The sequence below is a fragment of the Macaca fascicularis genome, chromosome 2 (assembly GCF_037993035.2).
Source record: "Macaca fascicularis isolate 582-1 chromosome 2, T2T-MFA8v1.1".
Lineage (NCBI taxonomy): Eukaryota > Metazoa > Chordata > Mammalia > Primates > Cercopithecidae > Macaca > Macaca fascicularis.
This window is the reverse complement of record NC_088376.1, coordinates 37,979,206-38,003,747: the sequence shown is the minus strand read 5'-3', so window position 1 is coordinate 38,003,747 and position 24,542 is coordinate 37,979,206. Positions and strand designations below refer to the sequence as shown.

Here is a 24,542-nt window from a genome sequence, read left to right as displayed (position 1 = left end):
CTAGAAAGTACATACTGGAGGCTTTGGGCAATTCCTGCTTCCCACCCCCCAGTCCCAGCCCAGGTATTAACCAGGCATTAGTCCTCCTGGTTCAAGTACATCAGATCAGATGGCTGGAAAATAGGCCTTGAGAGAGAGAAGAGAGAGATGCTATAGCAAGGAGGGCAGCAGCACATCAACATTCTGAGCATTTAGTCATTGGTCTACCTTTCCTCTAGGTGACCGTACCCAGGGACTGGATGAATTTACAGGGTGTGTCTGCTGAAGTGGGAAGCTTGGACGCCGAGCCTTCTATTTGCATGGTTGATCTGTAGAAGGAGGCCGGCTAGTGAGAGGGGTTAATGAGAAAGAATGGAAAGGAGTGTTTTCAGGAGGAATAGTGTGAGACCCTGGGCATATACTTTGGCAATCATGGAGACTAGTCTTTGGTCTGAACATCCAGGGAGCAGTGATTCAGCATCCTTAAGTGGTTTCTAAAGAAGTACATTAAACAATCCTTTTTGGGCTCATGGAAGACCCCCAGGGCAACCTCAGAAGTCAGTGGAGGAGACAGCACGACAGAAAAACAAGACCTCTGGTCAGCAGATACAATAATTTTTGTTAATATTAACTCACCAGAGAGAGAGGTCTGTAGAAAATCAGTTCAAATCTATACACATTGATTGAACTCAGGAACTTGATCTAGAAGATACTTTTATTCGCCCTCTTTACTCAGTAAAGGTTACATACACTACAAGGCTAGAATTAAGAAGTTCTTCCACTCGGAGTCCAGTCACTTTTTCTGTTCATCAAACAGAAAGTATATATGAAACATTCTTCTGTGCTGGGGATGGATGGAAGGGATTTGGTCCAGGGAGGTGTAAGGAAAGGTCCCTGCTCACAGGGAGGCAGGCAACATTATCCAATGAGAAGAAAATTCTAACATATTAGAGGCTAACCTGGAGCACTGACTCCCAAATACAATGGGAATACTGAAAAGAGAGGTCATCCCCATTTCAGGGCTAAAATGCTCAGAGGAGTGGGAGCAAATTATCCAAAGTACTGTGCAGGGACAGTAGTGATTGTCTCCTCCCACAATTATGGGGGAGAATATTGGGAGAAATGCACCCCTTCTCACATCCCTATCCAGAGAGTGTAGCTGCCTTTCTCCATTTTTGGCAGGGAGACTGCTCTTCCCTCTGTATTATATAATGGGACAGTGATGTAGCCAATGCATTAGCTCCAGTCCATAGAATTTCTGCCTTGGAGATGCACTCTGTGGTCAGGCCACTGGTCTTGTCATTTGACAGGAGCACAAGTGCTACATCAGGCTGGGCATTGGAAGGCACACAAGATGAATATATGGTCCTGACACACAATAGTCTTCATTTGATAACTGAGATAAGTACAGAATAACTGGACAATTAATAAAATGATGAGCACTCTGAGGGGAGTCTGGTTACAAATATACAGGAAACCCAGCAAAGAGTTAGGAGATTCTCAGCTACAGGCACCAGGAGGGACTCCTTGGAGGAGGTGATAATAGATTATGATTTTGCATCCAAAGAACTCTCCAGTCTGGCATCTGATGAACAGAAATTATCTTTCTGGGGTGGGAGGAAGGCCCTGTTATATGGGAGGAAGGGGGAAGGAAAAAACCGTAATCTTCACCCAGTGATACGTAGGGACAAGGCCCCTGAACTCCGAGCACAGGAGATGTATGTTTCAGCACCACGGCCAGCAATTCTGCTTTGCTCTGGGATCAAAGGATGATGTCTTCTCTTCCCTGCCCCAGACCCACCACTTGCACCATCAGGGAACCAAACTCTCCAGCCCAAAGCCGTTACTAGACACTTACTAGTGCATGCCACTTCTGGAGGGTCAAAGTCCGCTCGGTAATAACCAGTCCGACAGGTGCAGATGGGAGACGCCTCTGCAGGGGAGCGGCTGTTGGAGGGGCAGTGGGAGCAGCCCTCAGCTTCCTGGCTGGCCTTGAATGTCCCTGCAGGGCAGGCTAGAACACAAAGAGACCATGTGATAATTAATGGAAGTGTGGCAGCCAGAAACTCTGCCCTACAACCGGAAAAGGAGTGTCTTCCTCTTTAAAGAGAACGGGAAACCCATATTTAACACTTCCAATTCTTCAGAAATCCCTTGTGAAATATACATTCCTGGTACCAATGACCTCTCTCACTTGAACAAAATGCATAATAATTCTTCCCTTCCAGGTGTGTCAAGAGATTGAATTGAGAAAACAAATCTAATGTGTAGCTCAGTTCCTGGGACATAAGTGCTCTATAAATGGTTACTTCCTCCTCTGTCTACCTGGTTAACATCCATGGCCTTTCTCTGAGCCACTCACTAAAGACATCTCATCTTATGGCCTCAGATAGAAAGGGGTCCGAGGTTTTTCAATGACATGTTGGACCTACGGTTTTTCAATGCCATGTTGTAGCACACATGAGGAACACTATGAGATGTATTAACAAGCTCTTGTTATGAATGATGGTAAAGGGCTGAAATTCATAAGTGATTCTTTAAAACTAGAGTGATTTCAAGGTTACTGCCTTAACAACATCATTCTCCTTTAACTGCATTTTGATATGCTTTCAGGGGCGGGGCAAGGAAAGGATGACTTTGCAGACAGCGCACCAGGGAACATGTCATGCACTTGGTGTCATCTATCATGCACATGGCAGTGGGGAAGGTTGGGAACACCTGCTACAACCTGATCTCCACTGGAGGGGTGCTCACATGTACAGCACATCCTCTTAATTTCCTGTGGGATCAGCTTATAATGAGTCATTCCCTGAAAAGTCTGGCTCCAAGCTGTCCCTTGGGTCTTAACTTTGTCTCATCTGTAGAGACTTTTGAGCCCAGACATCTGGTCTCTTCCTTGCTGATCCCTCCCAAGATTGATCCTGCCTACCCTAGTTCCCCAAGGCCCTCCCTTATTATCTCAGCCCTCACTCTTCCTGTCCCCGTGAAACCTACTCTGGCTCATCCTCCTTTGAGACTGGGTAAAACTTACTGACTGGTCAACTTGTTTGGCTTTCTTACACACCTCATTACTTCATTCAACAAACATTTACTGTGTTCCTGCTGAAAACATGGCATAGGGAATTCAAGAATAGAGCCTGCCTTCAAGGAGCTCTTGATCCAATGAAGTCATATAAATCTAATACAATGTGATCATTGTATAATGGAAGAGCCATTATAATGGTTTCTACTTATAGAAAGTTAATCTTCTCAAATGTATTGTTCCCTCCTGTAAAGTGCAGAATATTCTTTAATAACAGCAGTAGCCACCATCTGTTAACTTGTCTTGTTAAGTGCTTTACATGCATTACTCTATGCGGTAGACATTATTATCCCCATTTTGCTAATGAGGAAACTGGGACACGGAGAGGTTACAAAACTTACCAAGGATCACACAGTGGGAGAAATGATAGTGACGACATAACACATAGCTCTTTGAAAAATATCCACTGCTTTTCTGCTAAGACTAGAAGAAAGAATTGTTTTCTATGCTGTGAAAGTTATCTCACTCCATTGCTCACTTAAGGTGAGGAAAAGGTTTCAGTTTCTCCAATCGTGTGCTGGGTGGGGTCCCATTTTGGACAGGAAGGAATCTCTGAAACACAGTGTTCTGGAATGGCATGACCCAAATGTGTTCCATGGGATCCACGTTCTTTGGATTGTTAACACCTATGACAAAAGGGTACTGTGGCCAGATATTTACAAATGCTAATTTTAAAAGTTCATCTTATTCTTTGTTGAGAATTTCTCAGAACTTTTAAAAACGCTATGTTTTTTCACCAAGAAGCCTTACTTTGCAGAGCATCCCTTGGGATCAGGGAAGACACTGGAGCGAATGTTGTTTCCCAGTTTTGGGGAAACAATGCCAGTTGTGACCCACGTAAAAAGGGACCACTTCCTGACTCATCTCAGCACATTCAGAAGAAACTTCTCTGTAGAAAGAAAAAAAGTACATCTGAGTCTTTACTACAGATCTAACAAATAAAACATGAAAAGGAGAAGCTCTGAATGGCAAAAGTATGCGAGACTTTGGCTTACTAATCCATCTTTCCCAGCCCACTCAGTACGGTCCCTCCCTCTGTTTTTCTCCCTCTTTCCTTTTCTTCTTTCCATATCTCTCCTCATCTCCTGTGAGAAACGCTTGGCTCTTTTCCTAATAAATCCCCAGCCTTCCTGGCCCTGTTTGGTTCTGCAGCCAGTGAATACAAACGAATCCCAGGCCTGTGCTGCCTGGACTTGGCAGGAGCTCTGTCTCTGGAGAGTGGGGGAGGCGTAGTGGTGACGACTCAAGCATTCATATTTGGCCCCTGCCATGCCGTAATTTTCTTAATGTACCAGTCCAAGAAGAACAAGGTGTTTCTAGCACATAAATGCCTCCTCACTTTACATTTAATAAGTTAAGAGCATAAACAATTGTCCTGATATCCACAAGTGGCAGGGGGATGTGGAAAGTGCCTCTTCTGAGGTTTCTGATGGAGGACGGTAGGCTCTGGGTGACTGAGTCTCTGAATTCCAAGGTGTACACAAGAGGAGCAAGTGGAGGGGAGGATGTCCAAGCTGGCCATTAGGGAGAGAAGCTTGGGGAGTGGTTGAGGAGAGAGTTTCCAGGATGGGGTCTGACTCCATTCTCCCCAGAGAAACAAGCATTTGGCAATGGTCAGACAGTCCTGAGGTCAATTCTTGGCTCTGCCAGCTCCTAGCTTGGTGACCACTGGCAAGTTATATCATCCCTCAGAGCCTCAATTTGCTCATCTGTATAAAAGGTCTATGAAAAAGAACTGTAACTTTCTCACAATAACTCCCACAAATCATAATATATTAATAATAAACTCAAATATGAAATGTCGCTAGCATCAATGTGTGCTGAATAATGCTAACTCCTCTCCATCCCAACTTACCCACTCCCAAAAAAAACCCAAAACAAACAAACAAACAAACAAAAAAACAAGGTTTCTTTCCAGGGACGTTTAGAATTCAGGGTCAGAATACAAATTTCAAGTCCCAAAGTGGGAAAATAAATCCCGGAACCCAATGGAAGACTGTGTTTCTACATATATGATTTCTGTTATGTACAATGGGTGAATCATATCTACAAAATATATTTTACATATAATTACAAAATGTATGAATCTCCTTAATACTCAGACTTTATAACTTAGTACTTTCATAAAATCTATCTAGGCATGCCTTAATTTATAAAAGAAGTAGTATTCCTAAATTCATTTATTAAAATTTTTTTTTAAACTTTAAGTTATGGGACACATGAGCAGAATGTGCAGGTTTATTACATAGCAATACATGTGCCACTGTAGCTTGCTGCACCTATCAACCCATCATCTAGGTTTTAAGCCCCACACGCATTAGCTATTTGTCCTAATGCTCTCCTTCCCCTTGCCCCCCACCCCCCAACAGGCCCCAATGTGTGATCTTCCCCTCCCCGTGTCTATGGGTTCTCATTGTTCAACTCCTACTTACGAGTGAGAACATGTGGTGTTTGGTTTTCTGTTCCTGTGTTACTTTGCTGAGAATAATGGTTTCCAGCTTCATCCATGTCCCTGCAAAGGGCATGAACTCATTCTTTTTTATGGCTGCATAGTATTCCATGGTGTATGTATGTCACTTTTTCTTTATCCAGTCTATCATTGATGGGCATTTGGGTTGGTTCCAAGTCTTTGCTATTGTAAACAGTGCTACAATAAATATACGTGTGCATGTGTCTTTATCATAGTATGATTTACAATCTTTTGGGTATATGCCCAGTAATTTATAAAACTTTTAAATGGTTGTGCTATACATTCTCATAGAATTCATGCTTTAAACAAGGGTTAAAGTGCCAGGCTAATCCACAAAGCCTTTTTAACTTACCTTGTATGGGGTGCCATTAATCAGAAACAAAAGTTAACAATATTGTTGTTTCACTAGAAATTTAACATAGAAATATAAATAAGAAAACTATGCTGTCCCTTGAGAAAAAGTAGCTTTAACTTGGGTTGATAAATAGAGCTTCTGGGTGGATTCTGATGGAGAATATTCAGGTCAAGAGAAGCAAAAGCAAATGGCCTTTGGAGCCAGGTCAGTCACTTAAGAATATAAAGCAGCCGGGAGTCACACAGTGCAGAGTGACGGAGACTCTGGCAGCCTGGAGACTGCTCACCTGCATAAAGACTCTATGATTTCAAACAATAATAATTAAATACGGCAGTAGCCTAACCAAACACATCTCAGCACTTTCAGGCAATCTGAGGTAAATAACAGAGTTCTCTGCTTTCATATCATTTCAAAACTCCGGAGTTCCTTTGCAGAATTATGGTCAGCACTATTGCTACAGTTGGGAGCCCCTTGTTCAACAGAAATTTAATTGACTCCTAGCCAGACACCAGACTATAGGAATAGAACAGAGCACAGATGGGGTAGACGACATTAGGAAGCTCATTCCTGGTGAGGGAGGTGGATGATAGAATGCTGCTTCTGATACAGCAGGATCTGTGCTATGCTTGTATGCACACAGGGGACCAGGTGGCTGGATATACACCTTTTGCAGAGTCTCCTTATAAGATGAGAGTCATAAGAAACTTTATAAGAGAAGCAGTATTCCTGAGTTCATTTATTAACCTTTTAGATTGTAACTTGTAACCACACTTGTGCTATACTTTCTCATAGAATTCGTGCTTTAAACAATGGTTAAAAGTGTCACTTCAGGCCAGGTGTGATGGCTCACGCTTGTAATCCCAATACTTTGGGAGGCCGAGGCGGGTGGATCACCTGGGATCAGAAGTTTGAGACCAGCCTGACAAACATGGCAAAACACTGTCTCTACTAAAAATACAAAAAAGAAAAAAATATTAGCTGGGCATTGTGGCATGTGCCTGTAATCCCAGCTACTCAGGATGCTGACGCAGGAGAATCGCTTGAACCCAGGAGGTGGAGGTTGCAGTGAGCCGAGATTGCGCCACTCCACTCCAGCCTGGGTGACAGAGTGAGACTCTGTCTCATAAAAAAAAAAAAAAAAAAAAAAAAAAAAAGTGCCATTTCTTGGTAGTTGGCAATGGTGATTAAAAAGCTTATTGTGATGATTAGGAGATGAAATTCAGAAGGAGAGGAAAAGACAAAGGGAGAAGAAAAGAGGTGGAAGAACAGGAGAAGTGGGAAGGGAAATTAGGTCAGAAAGTGGTCAGCTTCGAACCTCATGGGGGAGAGTTCCATTACGTTTCCAGGAGGTGGGTAGAAAGAGAAGAGCCACCTGCACCTTGCTGTGTATTCGTATTAATACAATGGGACAACATAACTTGGAGGACTGGACATTTCTAACACCAGTGCAGCCTACAACTGCCTCGTTTCCTTAAGAGAAGGGGGTTTGCTTTCCTCCATTGTAAGTGATCTCAGTTCAGACAGAAGGCCTAGAAACTTGCATAGCCAAGGCTTTTGGGTGGCACTCCTCCCCCTGACCTCACCACACATCTCTTTCCCCACCCCCAACTTCAGAAAAGGAGAGGAGACAAGATCTGAGCACCCCATGCCTAAACATGTGTATATTTTCCATTCAACAGACAAAACACACATTTGCCTCCCTGTTCAAGTGCCAAGGGTTGGCTGCACGTCTCCTCTGGCTGGTATCCAGAAGGTCACCTTGAAACGTCCACTGAACTTCTCAGCACCTCAGCAATGTAACAAATGACCTTCTGCTTACAATACTCTCGAGACACCCCTCTCCGCCTGTCCATGCACGCAGACTTCCAGTGGCACTGAGTCCATCACCTACAGTACTGTTACTTTATAAAGAAACAGATTAAGTGTCTCATAAACAGTACAGTGATTGAGATAATGGAAAGCGCTTCTCGTACCCATCTGCAGCATCAGGTTATGAAGCATTTCCAAGCAGCCAGGAAGAGGAAATTAATAGAAGCAAGAGGGAATAACCACTTTTATGCAATTTCCTCAGGAGATAGTGGACCATCTAATCTTTATTGGAGCCCTTTAACCTGTCACTCAGCACTCACCAGAGCCTCTTTAGCTCTCACAATTTTTCTTGATATCAAAGGAAGATAAAATGAAGACCTCAAAATATTGTTTTATAATTTTCAGATGTAGAGGGTGCGTGTTACCGCTGCCCCTCCCCCTCTCAAATGAGGCCTCAAAAACGACATTTTTATGCAGCATAAATGTGGGAGAGCTTAACTATTCTCAGTGCATGGTCGAGGGGGTCAGAGCTACACCGCAGGGAGGAAATCTCTCCTTGCATTTTAAATGTGATTCTTCCCTCCACCGCCACCTTCTGTCCTTGCTCTTTCTTTTTAATAATCTGATTACTTCTTCTGATCTATTTTTTTTTCCCCCAAATGAGTTTGCAAAGGTTCATGCCAATGAATATTCATCCCCTGCTTAAGAACCGGGTGCCTTTCTCAAGGCAGGTGCAGCTCAGCAGCTGGCTCAGGGAAGTCAGTCTGCCTCATGGGGCAACTGGGAGAGAGGCAAGGCACATGCTTCTGGCCAGGAAGAAGGAGGTTCACAGTCCACAGTTCATTGCTCCTACAACCTCCCCTTCCTTTGTCTTACGCTTTGCTCTCATTCTGTAAGAGAGGCAGAAGAGCCTCTCTCAGCAGCTGCTAAGAATTGTGCGATAGGTGTGGTGTTGGCGGGCAAGAAATTCCTGTGGGTCATGCAAACAGCTCTACATAGCTCCTTCCATAGGTCTTGTGGCCCCACATTGGGCCACTATTTAAAGTCACTTCTGTGGCCAAATGTCTCCATCACCTTCACATTACTGGTGGCTGACCAAATAGGTTCCCAGCTCTGAAATTTCAGGCCTGGTGAAACTCCCTAGAAGGAGGTGGCATGAGGTCTCTGCACTGGGATTCCTCTGTCTATTCTCAAAAGCAATCTTTGCTTTCCCAGAATGGGTTTTCCTGAATAGCCCCAGGACATTCCACTGGGACTCAAAGCCTTATGGAAACTCCCAATTCCCCTTATATTTATGGCAATGTGTTGAGAAAACCGACGGCAAATAAATATTTTCCAAGCACCCATCCATTCATCCATTCATCCATCCATCCATCCATCCATCCATCCATCCATCCATCCATCCATCGAATGTACTAGTTTGAAAGTTCTCTGAAGGCTGACACTAGGTGTTTTCATCATCTTTGTATTTCCCTTTCCCCAGCACTTAGCACAAACTTTACACATAGGCATACACATTCTATGGCTAGTCGAATGAGTGTTTGCTGAAGGACTGCTGTGATAAGACCCAAAAGATAAAAGCTGTGATGATAATAATAATAACAACAAATATGGTATTAATATTAGAGAATGTAAGATAATGAGCAGTCCCACACAAAGTGTGAATTCTTTTTTTTTTTTTTTTTTTTTTTTTTGAGACAGGGTCTCACTCTGTTGCCCAGACTGGAGTGCAGTGGCGTGATCTCAGCTCACCGCAACCTCCGCCTCCCAGGGTCAAGCGATTCTCCTGCCTCAGCCTCCTGAGTAACTGGGATTACAGGCATGCACCACTACCACCTAAGTTTTGTGTTTTTAGTACAGATGTGATTTACCGAGTTGGCTAGGCTGGTCCTGAGCACCTGACCTCAAATGATCCATCTGCCTCGGCTTCCCAAAGTGCTGGAATTACTGGAGTAAGTCAATGTGCCCAGCCAAAGTGTGGACTCTTATTGTTTCCTGGGAGAGTTATTTGATGTGTATTAAGAGCTTCAAAATGTTGAAAGCTTTGATTCAACAAACTTATTTCTAAAAACTTATTCTAGAAAAAAAAGCAAGCAGGTGTAGGAAAAGATCTATGTTCATTGATGTTCATCACAGTGTTGTTTATAATAGGGAAGAAAGAAAAAAGAGAAGAAGAGGGAGGGAAGAACTTAAAAGTCTGATAATCAGGTATTGGCTAAATAAATTATGCAACATTCATATCATTCATACAATGGAATATTGCACAGCCAAGGAGCTGAGCTGAGCATAGCAGGTCAGGGTGAAGTGTTTACCAATCAAATTTCTACGGCAGAGGTGGAGAGGCTGTGTGCCAGAGGTCTTTAGAGGAAAGGGAGAGTGGGTTGCCATTGGAAGGCTGTCTAGAGGAGGTGTTTCATGCATAGGGCCTCAAAGTATGGGTAAAAGTTGGCACCGAGGGAGGATGGGAGTATGAGGCAAAGGGAAAAGATTGCACCAAGACTCAGAGACAGCAGGATCCCTAGCTTACCTGGGGAAACTTTGAGAGTAGTTGTAGAAGGTGCCAAAAATACAAAGCATTTATGGGGGCCATGGTGGGAGGAGGGCTGGAGCGCATTTACTTCTACATCAACCTGGGCACTTGGAGCCAAATGAGTCTCCAGTTCTTGCCTCCCTGGGCCTGCTGCCAGCTGTAATGGCCTGTGCAGAGGGGACACTTAGCTGTGTCATACACTTGTATCACTCATGGTGACACTTGCTGAAATTGATGAATGCTGCAGGCACCATGACACAGAAGAGACTGTAACTTACTGTGCTATTAAGTTGTTCAGACAGCAGTAGGAGTAGCAAGCCTAGAATGCATCCGCATGGAAGTTGTTAAAGAGGTGGGCCAGGGTGGGGGTGCTTTGCCTTGATGAAATGGGGCGATCACTGGTCAGGACTGAAGTGTGACAAACAGAAGAGCAGTGTCTCAAGCGAGAGGGACAGACACTCAGGTCCTGATGGCAGCCTGTTCCCAGAGTGTAGCCAGGGCCTTCAGAGCCAGGGTCCTGTTCGGTTGTAGGAGGCTGTGCTGGGCATCAGTTTCTCTCAGAAGAGAGTCCAGGCCTGGATCCTACAATTCTGGTCCAAGGTCAGTGATTAGGGTGTGAGGATCGCCATAAAGCAAGCCCAGGTGTTTTGTAATGATCTAGGCCAGGTTCTCAAATTGGTCTCCAAATCAGCAGTGCTATGGACTAAAAGTTGCCCCTCAAAAAAAAAAAAAAAAATCATACGTTGAAGCCTAATTCTGAATGCAATTTTTTTTTTTTTTTAAGACAGAGTCTCACTCTGTCACCCAGGCTGGAGTGCAGTGGCGTGACCTCAGCTCACTGCAACCTCCGCCTGCAGGGTTCAAGCGCTTCTCCTGCCTCAGCCTCTAATGCAGCTGGGACTACAGGCATGTGCCACCACGCCTAACTTTGTATTTTTAGTAGAGATGGGGTTTCACCATGTTAGCCAGGATGGTCTTGATCTCTGCCCCTCTCGGCCTCCCAAAGTGCCGGCACTACAGGCATGAGCCATCGTGCCCACCCCCGAATGTGATACTATTTGAAGGTGAGGGCTCTGTGGAGTAATTAAATCACGAGGGTGGAGCCCTCATAAATGGGATTAATGGCCTAAGAGGAAATACGAGAGAGCTTTCTTTCTTTCTGCCATGTAAGGATATAATGAACAGATGGTCACCTGCAAACCAGGAAGTGGGCCCTCACCAGACCCTGGATCTTCTGGCACCTTGATCTTGGACTTCCTAGTATTCAGAACTGTGAGAAATAAATGTTTATTGTTTAAGCCACCCAGTATTTGTTACAGCAACTTGAACGAAGACAAGCAGCATCAGTGTCACCTGGGAACGGACAGAAATGCAGAATCTCAGACCCTCCTCCAGGCCTACTGAACCAGAAAATCTGGAGGCGTGACTCACTAATCCAAATTTTATCAAGCCCACCAGGCGATTCTGATATGGCTCTAGTTTGAGGACCACTGCTCTAGGTCTTCTGGAAGAATGCACACATGGGGTCTGAAAAACTTCCATGTGCTGGCTGTGTGATCTTAAGCAAGTTATTTAAACTTTGACCCTCAGTCCACCCATTTGTAAAAAGGGGTGCTAAGGTGACTTCCTTCCCATAGCTATTGTGAAGATCAGTGTAATACATGTAAAATTCCTGGAATATAGTATCTCCTCAATAAATATCTTCAAGATGTTTTCCACAAGAAGCCAGGATGAATGTTTTCATCAACAATTCATTTGAAAGTATTTATTAACATACTTGGAGGTATGCTAGGCACTGTGATACATCAATGGAGGAAAAATGCAAAGATATTTCCCATGTGGAATTGACATCGTGGTGGAGGAAGACAGACTTTAAGCTGGAAATTCCAATGGATGGGATTAATGTGGCATAGAAGCGCTAGAGTAGCGACCTAACCCTGTCTGGGAGGGTCTTGGGAAAGCGACATCTAAGTTAAGGCATAAAGAAGATATAAGCCTCCTATGATAGGCAGAGGCAAGGTGGGTTAGTGAGAGGAGATAGAGAAGCTTCCAGGTGGAGAGAGCAGCCTGTGAAAAGGCCCTGGAGAATGAAAATGACTCCATCAAGGACCTGAGTACAGTGCCTGCAGGGGCCCTGAGTGCTCAGGCTCGGCAGAGAGCCTGCGTGGGGTGGGTGGGATCCGTAGGCAAGTGAGGCGGCTGAGCGCTTGGAGGGGCAGCCTGAGCTCATGTCACCCACTCAGCCCATGACTTTATCCTGAGGTCCATGGAACCACTTGATGGGCTTGAAATTGGGAAGAAACAGAATCAGATTTTGTTTCTAAAGGATCACACTGGCTGCTGGGAAATGAATGGACTGGAGGAGTGGGGACACTTACAGGAAGATTCAGTAGCCCATAAAAAGTGATAATGGACTAGTGTAGTGGGAACAGAGAGAAGTAGATGGATTCAAGAGCTATCTAGAAGAGAAGGGTCTGGCAATTGATTGGGGATTGCTCCTTCATTCAACAGATAGGCACTGAGCCCCTACTAGATGCCAGGCACTGGGTTGGGTGTGAGGAGTCAAAGACTGCAACCTGTTGTCTGCTTGTGTCCCTGCTATCCTGCTAACCCCAGAAAGCCTGCCCTCTACATTTCATCCTCTAGGGCTAGGCATTTTCCTCTTCCTGGAGTCCTCTTTTAGAAATCCAATACTTTAGCAGTAGGCTCACTGTCCCTATAACTTTGGGGGGAATATTGGGGAGTGGCAGTATGAAAGGTCCAGAGCAGAGAAGGTGAGAGTCTCACTCAGAGACTAGGACTGATTTGGCTCTTCCTGCAGCTGCTGCATCTGTGCCCCAAGTCTGTCCCTTGACCACTGGCCTGCAGACAAAGTCAGAGAAACAATGTGTGTGTCTATGTGGGAGAGAACCCAATCTTCAGACTCAGGAATCTGCAGAGTGGCCAGAAGAGCCTTCTGGACTTTGGAATGGTACAGGGAACAGACCTCTGACCAGAGATTCCTGTCCCTGAAGCTGCAGCATTACCTGTATCTCCTCCACAGCAGGCCAACTGGACAGCCAGTAACTGCTGAGCGTCCCATGGGCTGGTTCCTTAGCTTTAGGCCAACAGAGGGGACAGGAAGGGGTACGATGCTGCAGCACCAAGGAAGACAGAGACAGCAGGGAAGAGGGAAAGCAGGAGGGAGAAGGTTTAGCTGGGAACAATTGCGCTTCCTTACACAGAGGGAAACTGAGGCCAGAGAAGGCACTTGACTTTCTCAGGTCACCCAAGAAGCAGGGACTCAGCTGAACTTATTCCTTGGCCCTGCCTGCCTCAGAATAGAAGGAAAAGGGAAGGACACAGGAGGAGTTGTGGAGGAGGCAGCTGACAGGCCCCTCCTGTCCACAGCCCAGCCCCAGAAGAAACAGCACGAACATCTTGGTCTGCCCCCACAGACACCCGACATTCTAAAGCCTACACCCTGGACATGGGGGATCCCTGGGGAAGGAGGCAATAATGCAGCTAACTGGGAAGTAAGGGACCACTGGGCAGAGACTGGGAAGGGGCAGGGCCTGGTCCTTCACTCTCCCAGGCTCTTACAACCTTGAAATGATCAGCATGGAGGGGAGTGGGACAGAGCAGGGTCACAACAGCCAGACACCAGCGAGGCTGATGCTGCTGTGTGCTGGCCTGCCCTCTTTTCCAGGGCTTGGTGGAGAACTGGGACCCAGAGAGGCAAATGGCCTAATGGTGCTCAAGCTCCTCTCTCTATGGAATTTATATTAATGAAATAATCACAGGTAGCTCAAAGATTTAACTATGCGGGTATTCATGACAATATTGTTTATAGCATGAAAAAACTAATAACAGCTTAAAAGCCCTAAAATAAGATGTCAGATCAATAAATTATAGTGCATCCATAAATGGAAAATCATACCCAATCAAGGAAGATGGTGAAAACCTGTGGTTAGTGACATCTAAAAACACTGGCAAATAGTGGGAACAAATATTGTTCTCAAATATGTCACTCTTTTATAAAGATGAGATTATACACATTTAAAACATCTTTTATGATCTATATTTTCCAATTTTTATGCAGTGAACTTATATTAGTTTTTTGAATTGCAAAAGATTTCTTTATTTGAGACAGGGTCTCACTCTGTTACCCAGGTTGGAGTGTAGTGGTGTGATCTTAGCTTGCTGCAACCTCTGCCTTGAGGGTTCAAGAGATTCTCCCACCACAGCCTCCTGAATACCTGGGACTACAGGCATGTGCCACCATGCCTGGCTAATTATTTTTGTATTTTTTAGCAGAGACAGGGTTTCATCATGTTGGCCACGCTGGTCTTGAACTCCTGACCTCAAGTGATCTGCCCATCTTGATCTCTGAAAGTGCTGGGATTACAGGCGTGGGCCACCATGCCTAGCTAAAAAAGATTTTTTCAAACAGTGGAAGATCAGAGGGCAGTGCTAGGCAGGAGTAGAGTAACTGGTGTGGGAAGAAGGCAAGAAGTGAGGCCCCACTGGCAGCAGGACAAGGCAGAGAGGGCGGTGGAGTGTGGGGAGTGGCCTGGGAGTTGGCACAGAAGGCCCCCACTCAAGCCTAGCCTTTCTGTGAGCCATCATGTCTCTGTGTCCCCAACTCCACCTCTTCACTCACGTTAGCGTCCCCTAAAAAATCTCTTTTGAAGGATGAGCTGTTTTCCTTTTATAGGCATTCTCTCGTTCACTCAACACACATCTGGGGAGCACTTTCTGTGTGCCCTGAGATAGATATCAGATAGTCACTGCCTTTACATTGGGTAAGAAGAGGGCCATTGTCAAGGAGTGAGGAATTCCAGATATGCAGGAATCAGAAGGGTAAGGGGGTCTGGAGGAGCCCCCAATGCAGAGGCAGCACGCAGCTAAATGGGGGTGGAATTCTTAAGATGTTGAACTCCAGGCTAGGCGTAGTGGCTCCCGCCTGTAATCCCAGCACTTTAGGAGGCTAAGGCCGGTGGATCACTTGAGCCCAGGAGTTCGAGATCAGCCTGGTCAACATGGCAAAACCTCGTTTCCACTAAAAATAGAAAAAATTAGCCGGGAGTAGTGGCGCATGTCTGTAGTCCCAGCTACTCAGGAGGCTGAGGCAGGAGAATCGCTTGAACCCGGGAAGTGGAGGTTGCAGTGAGCCGAGATTGCACCACTGCACTCCAGCCAGGGCGACAGACACTCTGTCTCAAGAAAGAAAGAGAGAAAGAGAGAGAGAGAGAGAAAGAGAGAGAGAGAGAGAGAGAAAGAGAGGGGAGAGGGAGGGAGGGAGAGAGAGAGGGGAGAGGGAGGGAGGGAGGGAGGAAGGAAGGATGTTGGACTCCAGAGGCAGGACCGTGCCCTCCTTGAGAAGATCTGATGTCACAGCTAAGCAGGAGACAGGGAAATAGTGTCAGTTCCCAGAGGGCAGAGCAGGGAGGTAAACGAAGTGGTAAGCCTATGCTGGAGGGCAGTGGAGAGGAACCTGTGCTTTAGAAGACAGCAGAAGCACCCTGCCAGCAGCCAGGATGGACTCTTTAAAGGGAGATAGGTATCCCCTTGACACCTCACTCTCAACCATGAGGGAGACGCTTCAAGGGGCCCCTGGGACCCAACAGAAGGGAGGGTCCCATCACTTTGGTCACTCTGAGAGCCCCAGGTCATTTATCCTTCTTGGGTGCTAGGCCTAGGTCTCTGCTGCATCAGCGAGGACAGGGGAACCCCCAACTGTCCCCTCCTGAGGCCCAGTCTCCACCCTCATCAGTGCCCAGCTGCCAGTGTTCTAAAAACACCATCAATCTGGTAGCTCCAGGCAGGGGATGAGCAGGACATATGCTGGCAGTCAGGCTGCTTCCCATGTTTTCAAACTGAAGTGTTTTCCTTTTGAGAAAAACCTCATTTTTTAAGCACTTTCCCTGACACGGACCTTAATGGATTCCCTTAAAAAAAAATTTATAACCAAGTTCTTAAGATAAATGAAGATGATTTCTCACTGTATTTCTATCTAAAGGCTGGACAATGACAAGAAGCCACACAGTTTCTCACTTTTTCCAGAGCCCCAGAGGCACAGGCTCGCCACCAGGGCACACACAAGTCAGCCAGGTCTGCTGGGTGGTCACACCCAGGACAGACACTGCTTTCATTTGCTCTCTCTGCTTTTCACAGAGCGAATAGGAAACACACACACACAAGCAACTGTGTTTAGATGTATCACACAAATCTCATTTACTCTCCAAACTCTGACCAGGCAAATACAACTCTTCTCTTAGGGAAGGTTGCTCTTGTTCCTTCCTTTCCTGGCTTCCTCACCCCAGAGTTTGGTGAGCCCACAAATCACAGACAGACAGGGCTGGAAAAGACCTTAGAAATACCTTTTAGAATAGGGGCTGCCGATACCCAGCACAGATACTGTCACCACCTCTCCATGCCTGCCGTGGCAGACATTGCTAATCAATCTTGGCACTCATTCCTACTCAACCCACAGCAGAGTGCTGACCCTTTAACACAATGTTCCAAGCAGAAACTACCTGTGATTGAATTGCCACATCACAGACTTATGATGGCAAAAATGAGGCCCAGAGAAGGCAATGACCTGGCCAGAGGTGCAGGAGAACCAAAACAAGTCACGGTGCCAGTGTCTGCTCCACCTGCCCAGATGGCCCCATCATAAGCATGAGCCTGCTGCAGCTCTGTGGAGCTCACCCCTGCCCCCACCCCAACTGCTCTCCAACTTGGATGCAAGGGCATCTAATTATTCTCTCTGTATGCATCAGGGAAGAGCTGCATTCTGTTTAAGCAAGTGTAGCTAAGAGGTGCTGCATCTCAAGAGAAGGTCAAGTGCTGCATATGTATAATATAAGATTAAGATTTTCCCCTTCTGTGGTGTACTTGATAAAATAATTTTGCTGTGACCTTTACAGAAACCCAGGAGTAGAAATGGAGAGAAGTGGAATTTCCAGCTTCTCCCCAGGTTACAAAGTCATAAACACGTAAATCTATAATGATATTACACGGCATTCAAGTGGGACAAGTAAGCAAAAGAAATAATTTTTACTTCTTTTAATGGCAAAGCAAAAGTTTTGAGGCTGAAATTCTCAGGCTAAATTATCAGAGCTGTCTTGACAGATAAGGGGCAGAAACCCTTCCCCCTACACTGCCCTGTCCTTGCCTGTCTGCCCAAACAGTGTGGCACTGCAGACATGGGCATGGACCTCCCTAAGCAGATTATTTAGAGGAAAGTGGCCTGTCCAAGGTCACGAAGGAATCAGTCAGGTCTAACTGGCTCTGCCACAATGTTGCCAGGGGGGGTTGTTCAGCCAGATCTCAGCTCCTAAATTGCAGTGATAGTGGATGTAGCACTTTGCAAGTCGAGTCAATTCTTAAAAAGTGAAGTAACCATGAGTAATAATCAATATTGAAATAAGGTTATAGTCATCCCAAAAGATTCTCCAAGTAAGAGTTACTATGACAAGGCAGAATATATGCATGAGATTTATCCAAAAGGCTGAAGGCAGAGAGATTTGGCAGTATTCATTTTGTCTGACCTGCAACTTTTGCTTAGGACCTCATCAACTCTGAAGCAGCCTTTGAAAAGAGAAGTGGGGCTTGCAAGTTCTGGAATAGGGAGGACACTCTCCTTTTGAGTACCCAGGCAGAGCCAGCCTTAGGCGCTGGATCCCTGGAGATCATGTGAATGGACCGGTGGGTATTGCGAATCAGATCAGCTGGGTGAGGCCTCCCACTGCGACAGAGACAGCAAACGGTTGGATAGTCACATTCTTTCCTGTGACCATTTATTCCTAGGTGCTGAGAAGTAATTTCCAGAGTGCCCTGTGTCCTCCTTATTTGCAGTTTCCTGGATGAATATTAGTATCACCAACTGCCTTCAGGTTTGTCAGTGAAACACAATTAGAGCAGAAGCTTGCAGCAGAGATTAGAGGTGTTAAGGATACACTTAGCACTTAGATTTCAATGCACATTTAGGGAAGCCATTCAACTGGGCTCAGCACATCAGGAAGAACCTAGGGAAGGAACAGCAGGTGAGGATCTCAGGGAAGGCCCAGAGGGAGGAATGGAGTGAGGGAGCAGCAGGCACTGCTGAGCAACTTGAGAAAAGACTCCCCCAAAGCAAACAGCAGGACATGAGCCCAGAGCTGGAGGAATGACAGGAGTCTAGCTGGACAGGTGAACACGACATTGCTCCCTCTGCCGCCCAGGAAGGGGCCGGCTCTCCTGTGCCCAATCTCACCTTTCAACCTTTGGGATCAGACCAGCAAAGGCCTCTTAATTGCCCTCCTACCCTCAGCACCTGATGTGTCTCACTTCACCCTTCCAAGGCAAGGTCTGTGTGCCAAGCTACCCACCACATGTTAAAATTGGTTATAAAGTTGTGTTGGTATTAATTACAATTGTTTCATTAATAATAACAACAAGAATTTAAGCATTCATCACAGGCCAGGTATGTTACTCAGAATAATCCCATGTTATCCTCACAACTGCCCCAAGAGATAAGTGCTACAATTACTCCCATTTTGCACATTAAAAAACTGAGGCTCAAATAAGTCCAGTAGCTTGTTCAAAATCCCACAGCTGGTGGTACAGATAGGAATTGAATGCAGGCTGCTGACTCCAGAGACTTGATAGCTCATTGGAATATTTTTATACCAAGTAAATTTACCTGGAATAAACAAAAACTACTGTGTATAACTACTTACGTTAAACATCAACTATGCCAACATAACTTCCTGGAGAAAGGAGTACCAGCTTCAGTTATAGACTCTACTACTTAGAGTCATGCGAAGCAAGTTCTATAACATTTTTGAGCCTCAGTTTCCTCATGTGTAAAAATTAGTACCTGTCTCATAGAGCTGTTTTGATGATTGAATGAGATAGAAAATATAAATGTTTGGTACAATATCTGGCATGAAATAACTGCTCAATTCAAAGTATTAATAGCAGTTAATATTTTCTATCATAAAATGCTAATATGTTCAGTATAGACAATGTGTCATCACCTTGCTAATATTTTCTATTTTTCAGAGTCAACATTTTCCCCCACTATATGGGACATTCCCATCAAGCTTTGATAATGCATGCGTATTGGCTTGAATCACTAAGATCTAGGGATACAAGGAGAAGTAGTACCCTATGTGACTTCTGAGAGAAAGTTAGCTCTTCTTCCATCCTTCCTCATTTTTGCTGGCTGAAAAGTAGACATGATAGTTGGAACTCAAACAGCCATCTTCAACTACAAGATTGAAACTGTGTGCTCCGAATTTCAAAGCAACAAAGTAGAATGCACCTGGGTTTCCAGCATCACATCATGGAGTGCCATCCAACCTGGATTTATTTTACATGAGAAAAAAACCGGTATTTTTAAAACCACAATTATCTTTCATTTTCATGTTTCTTATAGACAAATGTAATCTTAACATTTCTTTTCGATGAAACTATATGAGAAAGATAGTAGCATTTCCATTTCACTGACAGTGATACTGAGGCTCAGAGATAAAACAATTTGCCCAATATTTCCCAGCTAGTCTGTCATGGAGGTATAATTCACCACCAGGTCTGTCTGGCTTCATAGCTGATGTCCTTTCCAGCTATTTACTATGGTAAGTTATGTATGGGGGTGGGGACATTCTGTATTCATGGGTATATGCACTCAGGCTCAAAAAGTCACATGTTCAAGTCAACATGAGTTCAGATGAGAGGCTTATGAAAGGGACAAGATGAATATCTTTTCTGTTCACTTAGGGCATCTTGTCCTACTTTTCCTGCCTCTAAAGGAAGAGAAAAAAAAAATAAGTATGGTCTATGTCATATGCTGGCTCTGAGTCCCTCTGAGTTCCTGCCTGCCTGAATTCCTGACCAGATGTGAAAACGTGATGCATGGATGTGGCTGCTGGGTATTCTACAGAGGCCTGCTCTGAAAGGCAAATTCATCCTTACAGTGGCTTCTGGTGCACACAGAGAAATGAATAGAGTGTGAATGCTGGTGAGATGGGCTGCTTTTTCCAGAGGACCCTTGGCAAGCTCAGCAGCAGGGTGGGCAGTGAGCATTCACTGATGTGAACTGTTCCTACCTCTAGTGGATGTCGGCTCCCTAGAATATAAGTTTTTTGCTATTTGCATAACATATGGGCACCTATAATTATTATTGTGCATGGATATCCCAATCCAGATTTGCTAGAGGAGCCAACTACATTTATGCCCACTTCCCATATAACTTCAGGATGGGATGTTAGGGACAGATGCAGCCAGGCTGCTGCCCATCAGCATAAAGGGCACAGAACAGAGAATGCCAAGGAAACCACATGCATCGAAGCCTGGATTTCATCATCATTAGGCTAATAATCATTATAATCCTATGAAACTTCATTATTGAATTCCCCCTTTACCATTTCCACATGTAACGCTCATTTGTTAATAACCAAGATAAAGGTCCATAAAACAATATTGCTCCCATGTAACACGGCTTCCTCCTCATTCTCAGTAAGAAACCAGACTTTCATCAGAGGAATCTAAGTGCCTCACCAAGATGTGTCAATTATTTCAAGATGACAGGTATTCGATTCCCAAATTCATCAGTGGGGGCTAAAAATGTATTGGTTCATCAAGCAAAGCACATTTCTGGAAGCACTCTCACCATTTGGGAATCAAATAATAATTGCAATACCAACACCTTGACTTTCTAATGGAATTTTTCAGGAGCTAAAGGGTTTTGACACATTCCCCCAACAACCCACTCTCAGATTTATCTTCTTTGCAGGCTATTGCAATAGTAAAGGTACTGGTTTTATTTTTCTCATTTTGCAGAAGAAACTCAGATTCTCAACTCAAAAGTCGAGTGACTTACATAAGCAAAGCATGCCGGAGGCAAAAAATAGAGAGCTCTTTCACTGTGAGGCTCCAACCACTTGACTACACAGTTTCAGCAACATCACTCCTTGAATTCAAGCCCTGAGCTGGCTACTTTGACTTTACAGAGAAGAGTACGCTAGAGTCCCCATTCTCAAGGAACAGAAAACTCAGTGAAAGAACGAAATGTTAACAATAATTATACAACAGCATGTGAATGTGAAAAGAGAAGCATACAGAGGGATGGGGAAAGAAGTCTCCTCTCTATATTAGTTGGGAGAGTGAGGCTCCTGGCGGAGATGACAACTGATATGGGCCTTGAAGCATTCATAGGAGTTTACTAGGTAGGTAAAATGAAGGTAGGCACTCCAGGGCAAGGAAAATGTCATGCACAAAGGCATGGTGGTGGAAAGAGTCAAGGATGTTTAGCAGCTTGCTAGTGTCATTGCCATATACCCATCACCAACCTAATCAAGCAGAAGACTTTGTCTTTGTAGGGAGAGAGACTGAGTGTTCCAAATAAACTGGGAAGTCTTAAAGAGGGGCATGATGTCGAGCTGAGTCTTGAAATAAGTAGGGAGCATGGATATGTTTCAGGAACACCCTCTCCCACGCCCACTACTGAGTTTCTCTCGAGGCGTGCCTGCGATTCCTCACTCTTCTGGTCCTCCTCTCTCCCACCGTCAGAGGTCATTAAGGATCCTGTTGGGCCTGGCTGATTCTGGACGGCTGAGTGTAGGCAGCTCGGTCCTGGAAGGGGCTGCCTGGACTTCCTAACCCTAACATAGATGCTCTCCTACCACTCCCCACATATCTGTCTGCATCCTCTCATATGTCTTTTGTGCAGAGTATAACAACAGAAATGCAAAGAGGCCCTTCTGTGCAAAGGGAGTTAGTAAGAAGCTTCTTTCTTCTCTCCAGGGCCCTGGCCTTTCCTCTAGGCACACATTGATGCCTTTCTCCTGGGGAGGCCTCCCCTCAGCTCTTAATCAGGGGCTGCACTTCAGTTCTTTGCAGAGCCCACTGCGGATTTATGATTTAATTTGTGTGTATGGCACTAAGAAATGATTTCAGGGCTGGTCACTTAAGAAATGATTAAAGACCATCATTTCAAACCCACAGCACTCCCTGGGGGAAAGGAAGCGATCTGAGACAGAAGGAGGTGTTAATAATAGGCTGAGATGGACATGTGGCAGGGGATGCCAGTCAACTGGGGAAGACAGAGGCAGGGAGGGCAAGGCCCAGCTGCCTCATTGCTATGAGCTATGTGTGTGTGCTGAGGAGCACTGGGCAATGCTGAGAGGCTTGGGGTCCTCAGGACAAGACGAGACACCCGCATCAAACATTCGTGATGCTACCTTTGTCCAGACAGGCAGATTCCATTTGAGGCAGGCACAATAAAAAACCAGGCTGTCTCCATTCCTTGGCATCTTTACAATCTCGGAGCAATAAACCTGGGCTCCAAGGTGAGTGATTCCAGTAGGGAGAAGGAAGCAACCATTCATAAAGGCTTCAGCCCTCCAGAAGCTTTCCATGTGTTGACACTGACCGGAAACCTGCATGCAGGAGTTCTAAATCACTCTTGATGTCTCTTCCAAGAGAGCAGCCAAATGTCTCACCACACCAGTTTATGAGGTGTGGCTATAAAGTTCTGAGACCAGGTAATGAACTTGGGAAGACACACTTAGCTTCCCTTTAGGAATTTCTCAAAGTCAGGGTTGCTCTGGTTGCCTCTTTGTGTTAATCAACTAACTCAGCCACTGGAGAACACAGGTGAGCCCTAGGCCAGATCTGCTTGTGGCTGCACAGATAAGGGGTCATTATTATTAAAGTCGGTGGTTCAGAATGTTGCAGAAGACAGTAATGGGTCAATGAAATTCACCCTGAATATCCGGGTTCTAGAACCAGTTCCTAAACCCTTGCTACCTGTGAGGTTTGGGCAAGTTCTGTTGTAGCCTCTCTGAGCCACAGCGAACTCATCCGCAAAATGGGGATAAGGAGGGTAAATAGGAGTCATTCCCTCACCTTTGCTGTTTATCGGTGAACATATACAAGGCTTGATTTTAGTGTTTATTATAGCTCCTATGTCTGCTTATCTGGGCCTACCAAACATCCATCATGATAAGTGATACTTTGACTTTTGTAAGCTTCTTATATTGTGAATAGCAAAAATAACTGCAAGTGTACATTCTCATTCGTGTTCTACAACATCTCGCAATAGAAGGACCACGGAGCTGCTGGGTAGAACCATGGGGAGGCCCCTGGGAATGAGGGAGCTGAACCTCAGCCAGCTCTGCAGCAAACGAGTGTGACTCACCCTCTCTGGACTGCAATTGCCTTCTCTGTGAAATGAACGGTTAGATTAGATGCATAGACCTGCCATTCCTTTAACACAGGCTTGCTCTCTGTCGTTCATTCACCATGCAGCCAGTCAGCACACACCTTCGTTAAGCAAGGGTCCTATATGACACAACAGCCAGCAAGGTGCAGTCCTTGCCACAAGGTGCTGCTCATGCCCCGACCTCGAAGACTTCTTCCAGCTCTACGAGGCTAATCTAACCATGGGCACTGTCTTTTCTAGGCTGTACGGGTGGGTGAGCTGAGGAACCCAGGAATTAAAGGATGTGCTCACCCAGCGTGTCAGAAGCAAGGTGGAGACTCAGCTCATCAGGATTTGGGCCTTCTGGAGAGATTTTCCCATTAGTCCGCAGGGCATCTCCATCAATAATGATACCACCCATAATGAAGATAAATATTTTGCAATAAACTGTCGCTTTTTCACATGGCAAAAAGCTATTCCAATTAAACATACTTTGGTCTTTCTTTCCTTTACTTTTATTTCATTTTTTCTTGGCATATCCCTGAGCTAAAGAAAAGAAAAAAAATATCTATTCTCGAAAAGGCAGGCAGAGGGAGAGCCATCTCCAACAAAGATTCTACCCACTGCCTCGGTAGCGATTTCACCATCCTGCCACCACAAACACACCTACTGAACTGTCATCATCACCTGCCCAAAGGAAGGGAGGGCGCCCCAAGGTGGGACTGGAGCCTCATGTAGACCAGGGGCTCAAGAACTAGTTCTGTGTCTTCTGGGCAGCTTGGGGATGGAGTGAGAGGGACAAAGCATACAATGGATTCGTTTGGCCTCTATTATTTTTAATATGCAGGCCTTAATTAACATGTGTAGCATTAACTTCTACATACTACGCACATAACTAAAAGCTCCAGTTAGAAAAATAGGAGAACAGCAGGTGGGAGTATCACCACCTCCTCCCACCTGCACCTCCTCAGCTTGGGAGAAGGTGTTCCTGGTGACAGAAATTAATTCCCCCACCATCCACCCTCCTTACTCTCATCCTCAGTCTCATTTCATGCCATTTCTTCTGGGATCCGAGCCTTGCCCTAATGGCTTCATCCTCTCTTCTGTATTTTCAACCTGTCTATTGGACTTTTCCTGTGGACAGCC

General features: G+C 45.3%; 1 protein-coding gene across 4 annotated transcripts in view; it reads right to left on the bottom strand.

Annotated features, from left to right (window-relative positions):
* The window catches only part of EPHB1 (EPH receptor B1), a 451,907-nt gene that overhangs the window by 145,728 nt on the left and 281,637 nt on the right, over window positions 1-24,542 (bottom strand). For 3 of the 4 annotated variants that reach the window (XM_074033728.1, XM_005545827.4, XM_065539952.2), the window contains one exon: window positions 1,838-1,993. The exons of the other annotated variant lie outside the window; for it this stretch is intronic. In XM_074033728.1, coding sequence (XP_073889829.1) covers window positions 1,838-1,993 — 156 coding nt within the window. The remainder of the gene's footprint in view (window positions 1-1,837; window positions 1,994-24,542) is intronic. 4 annotated transcript variants of the gene reach the window in all.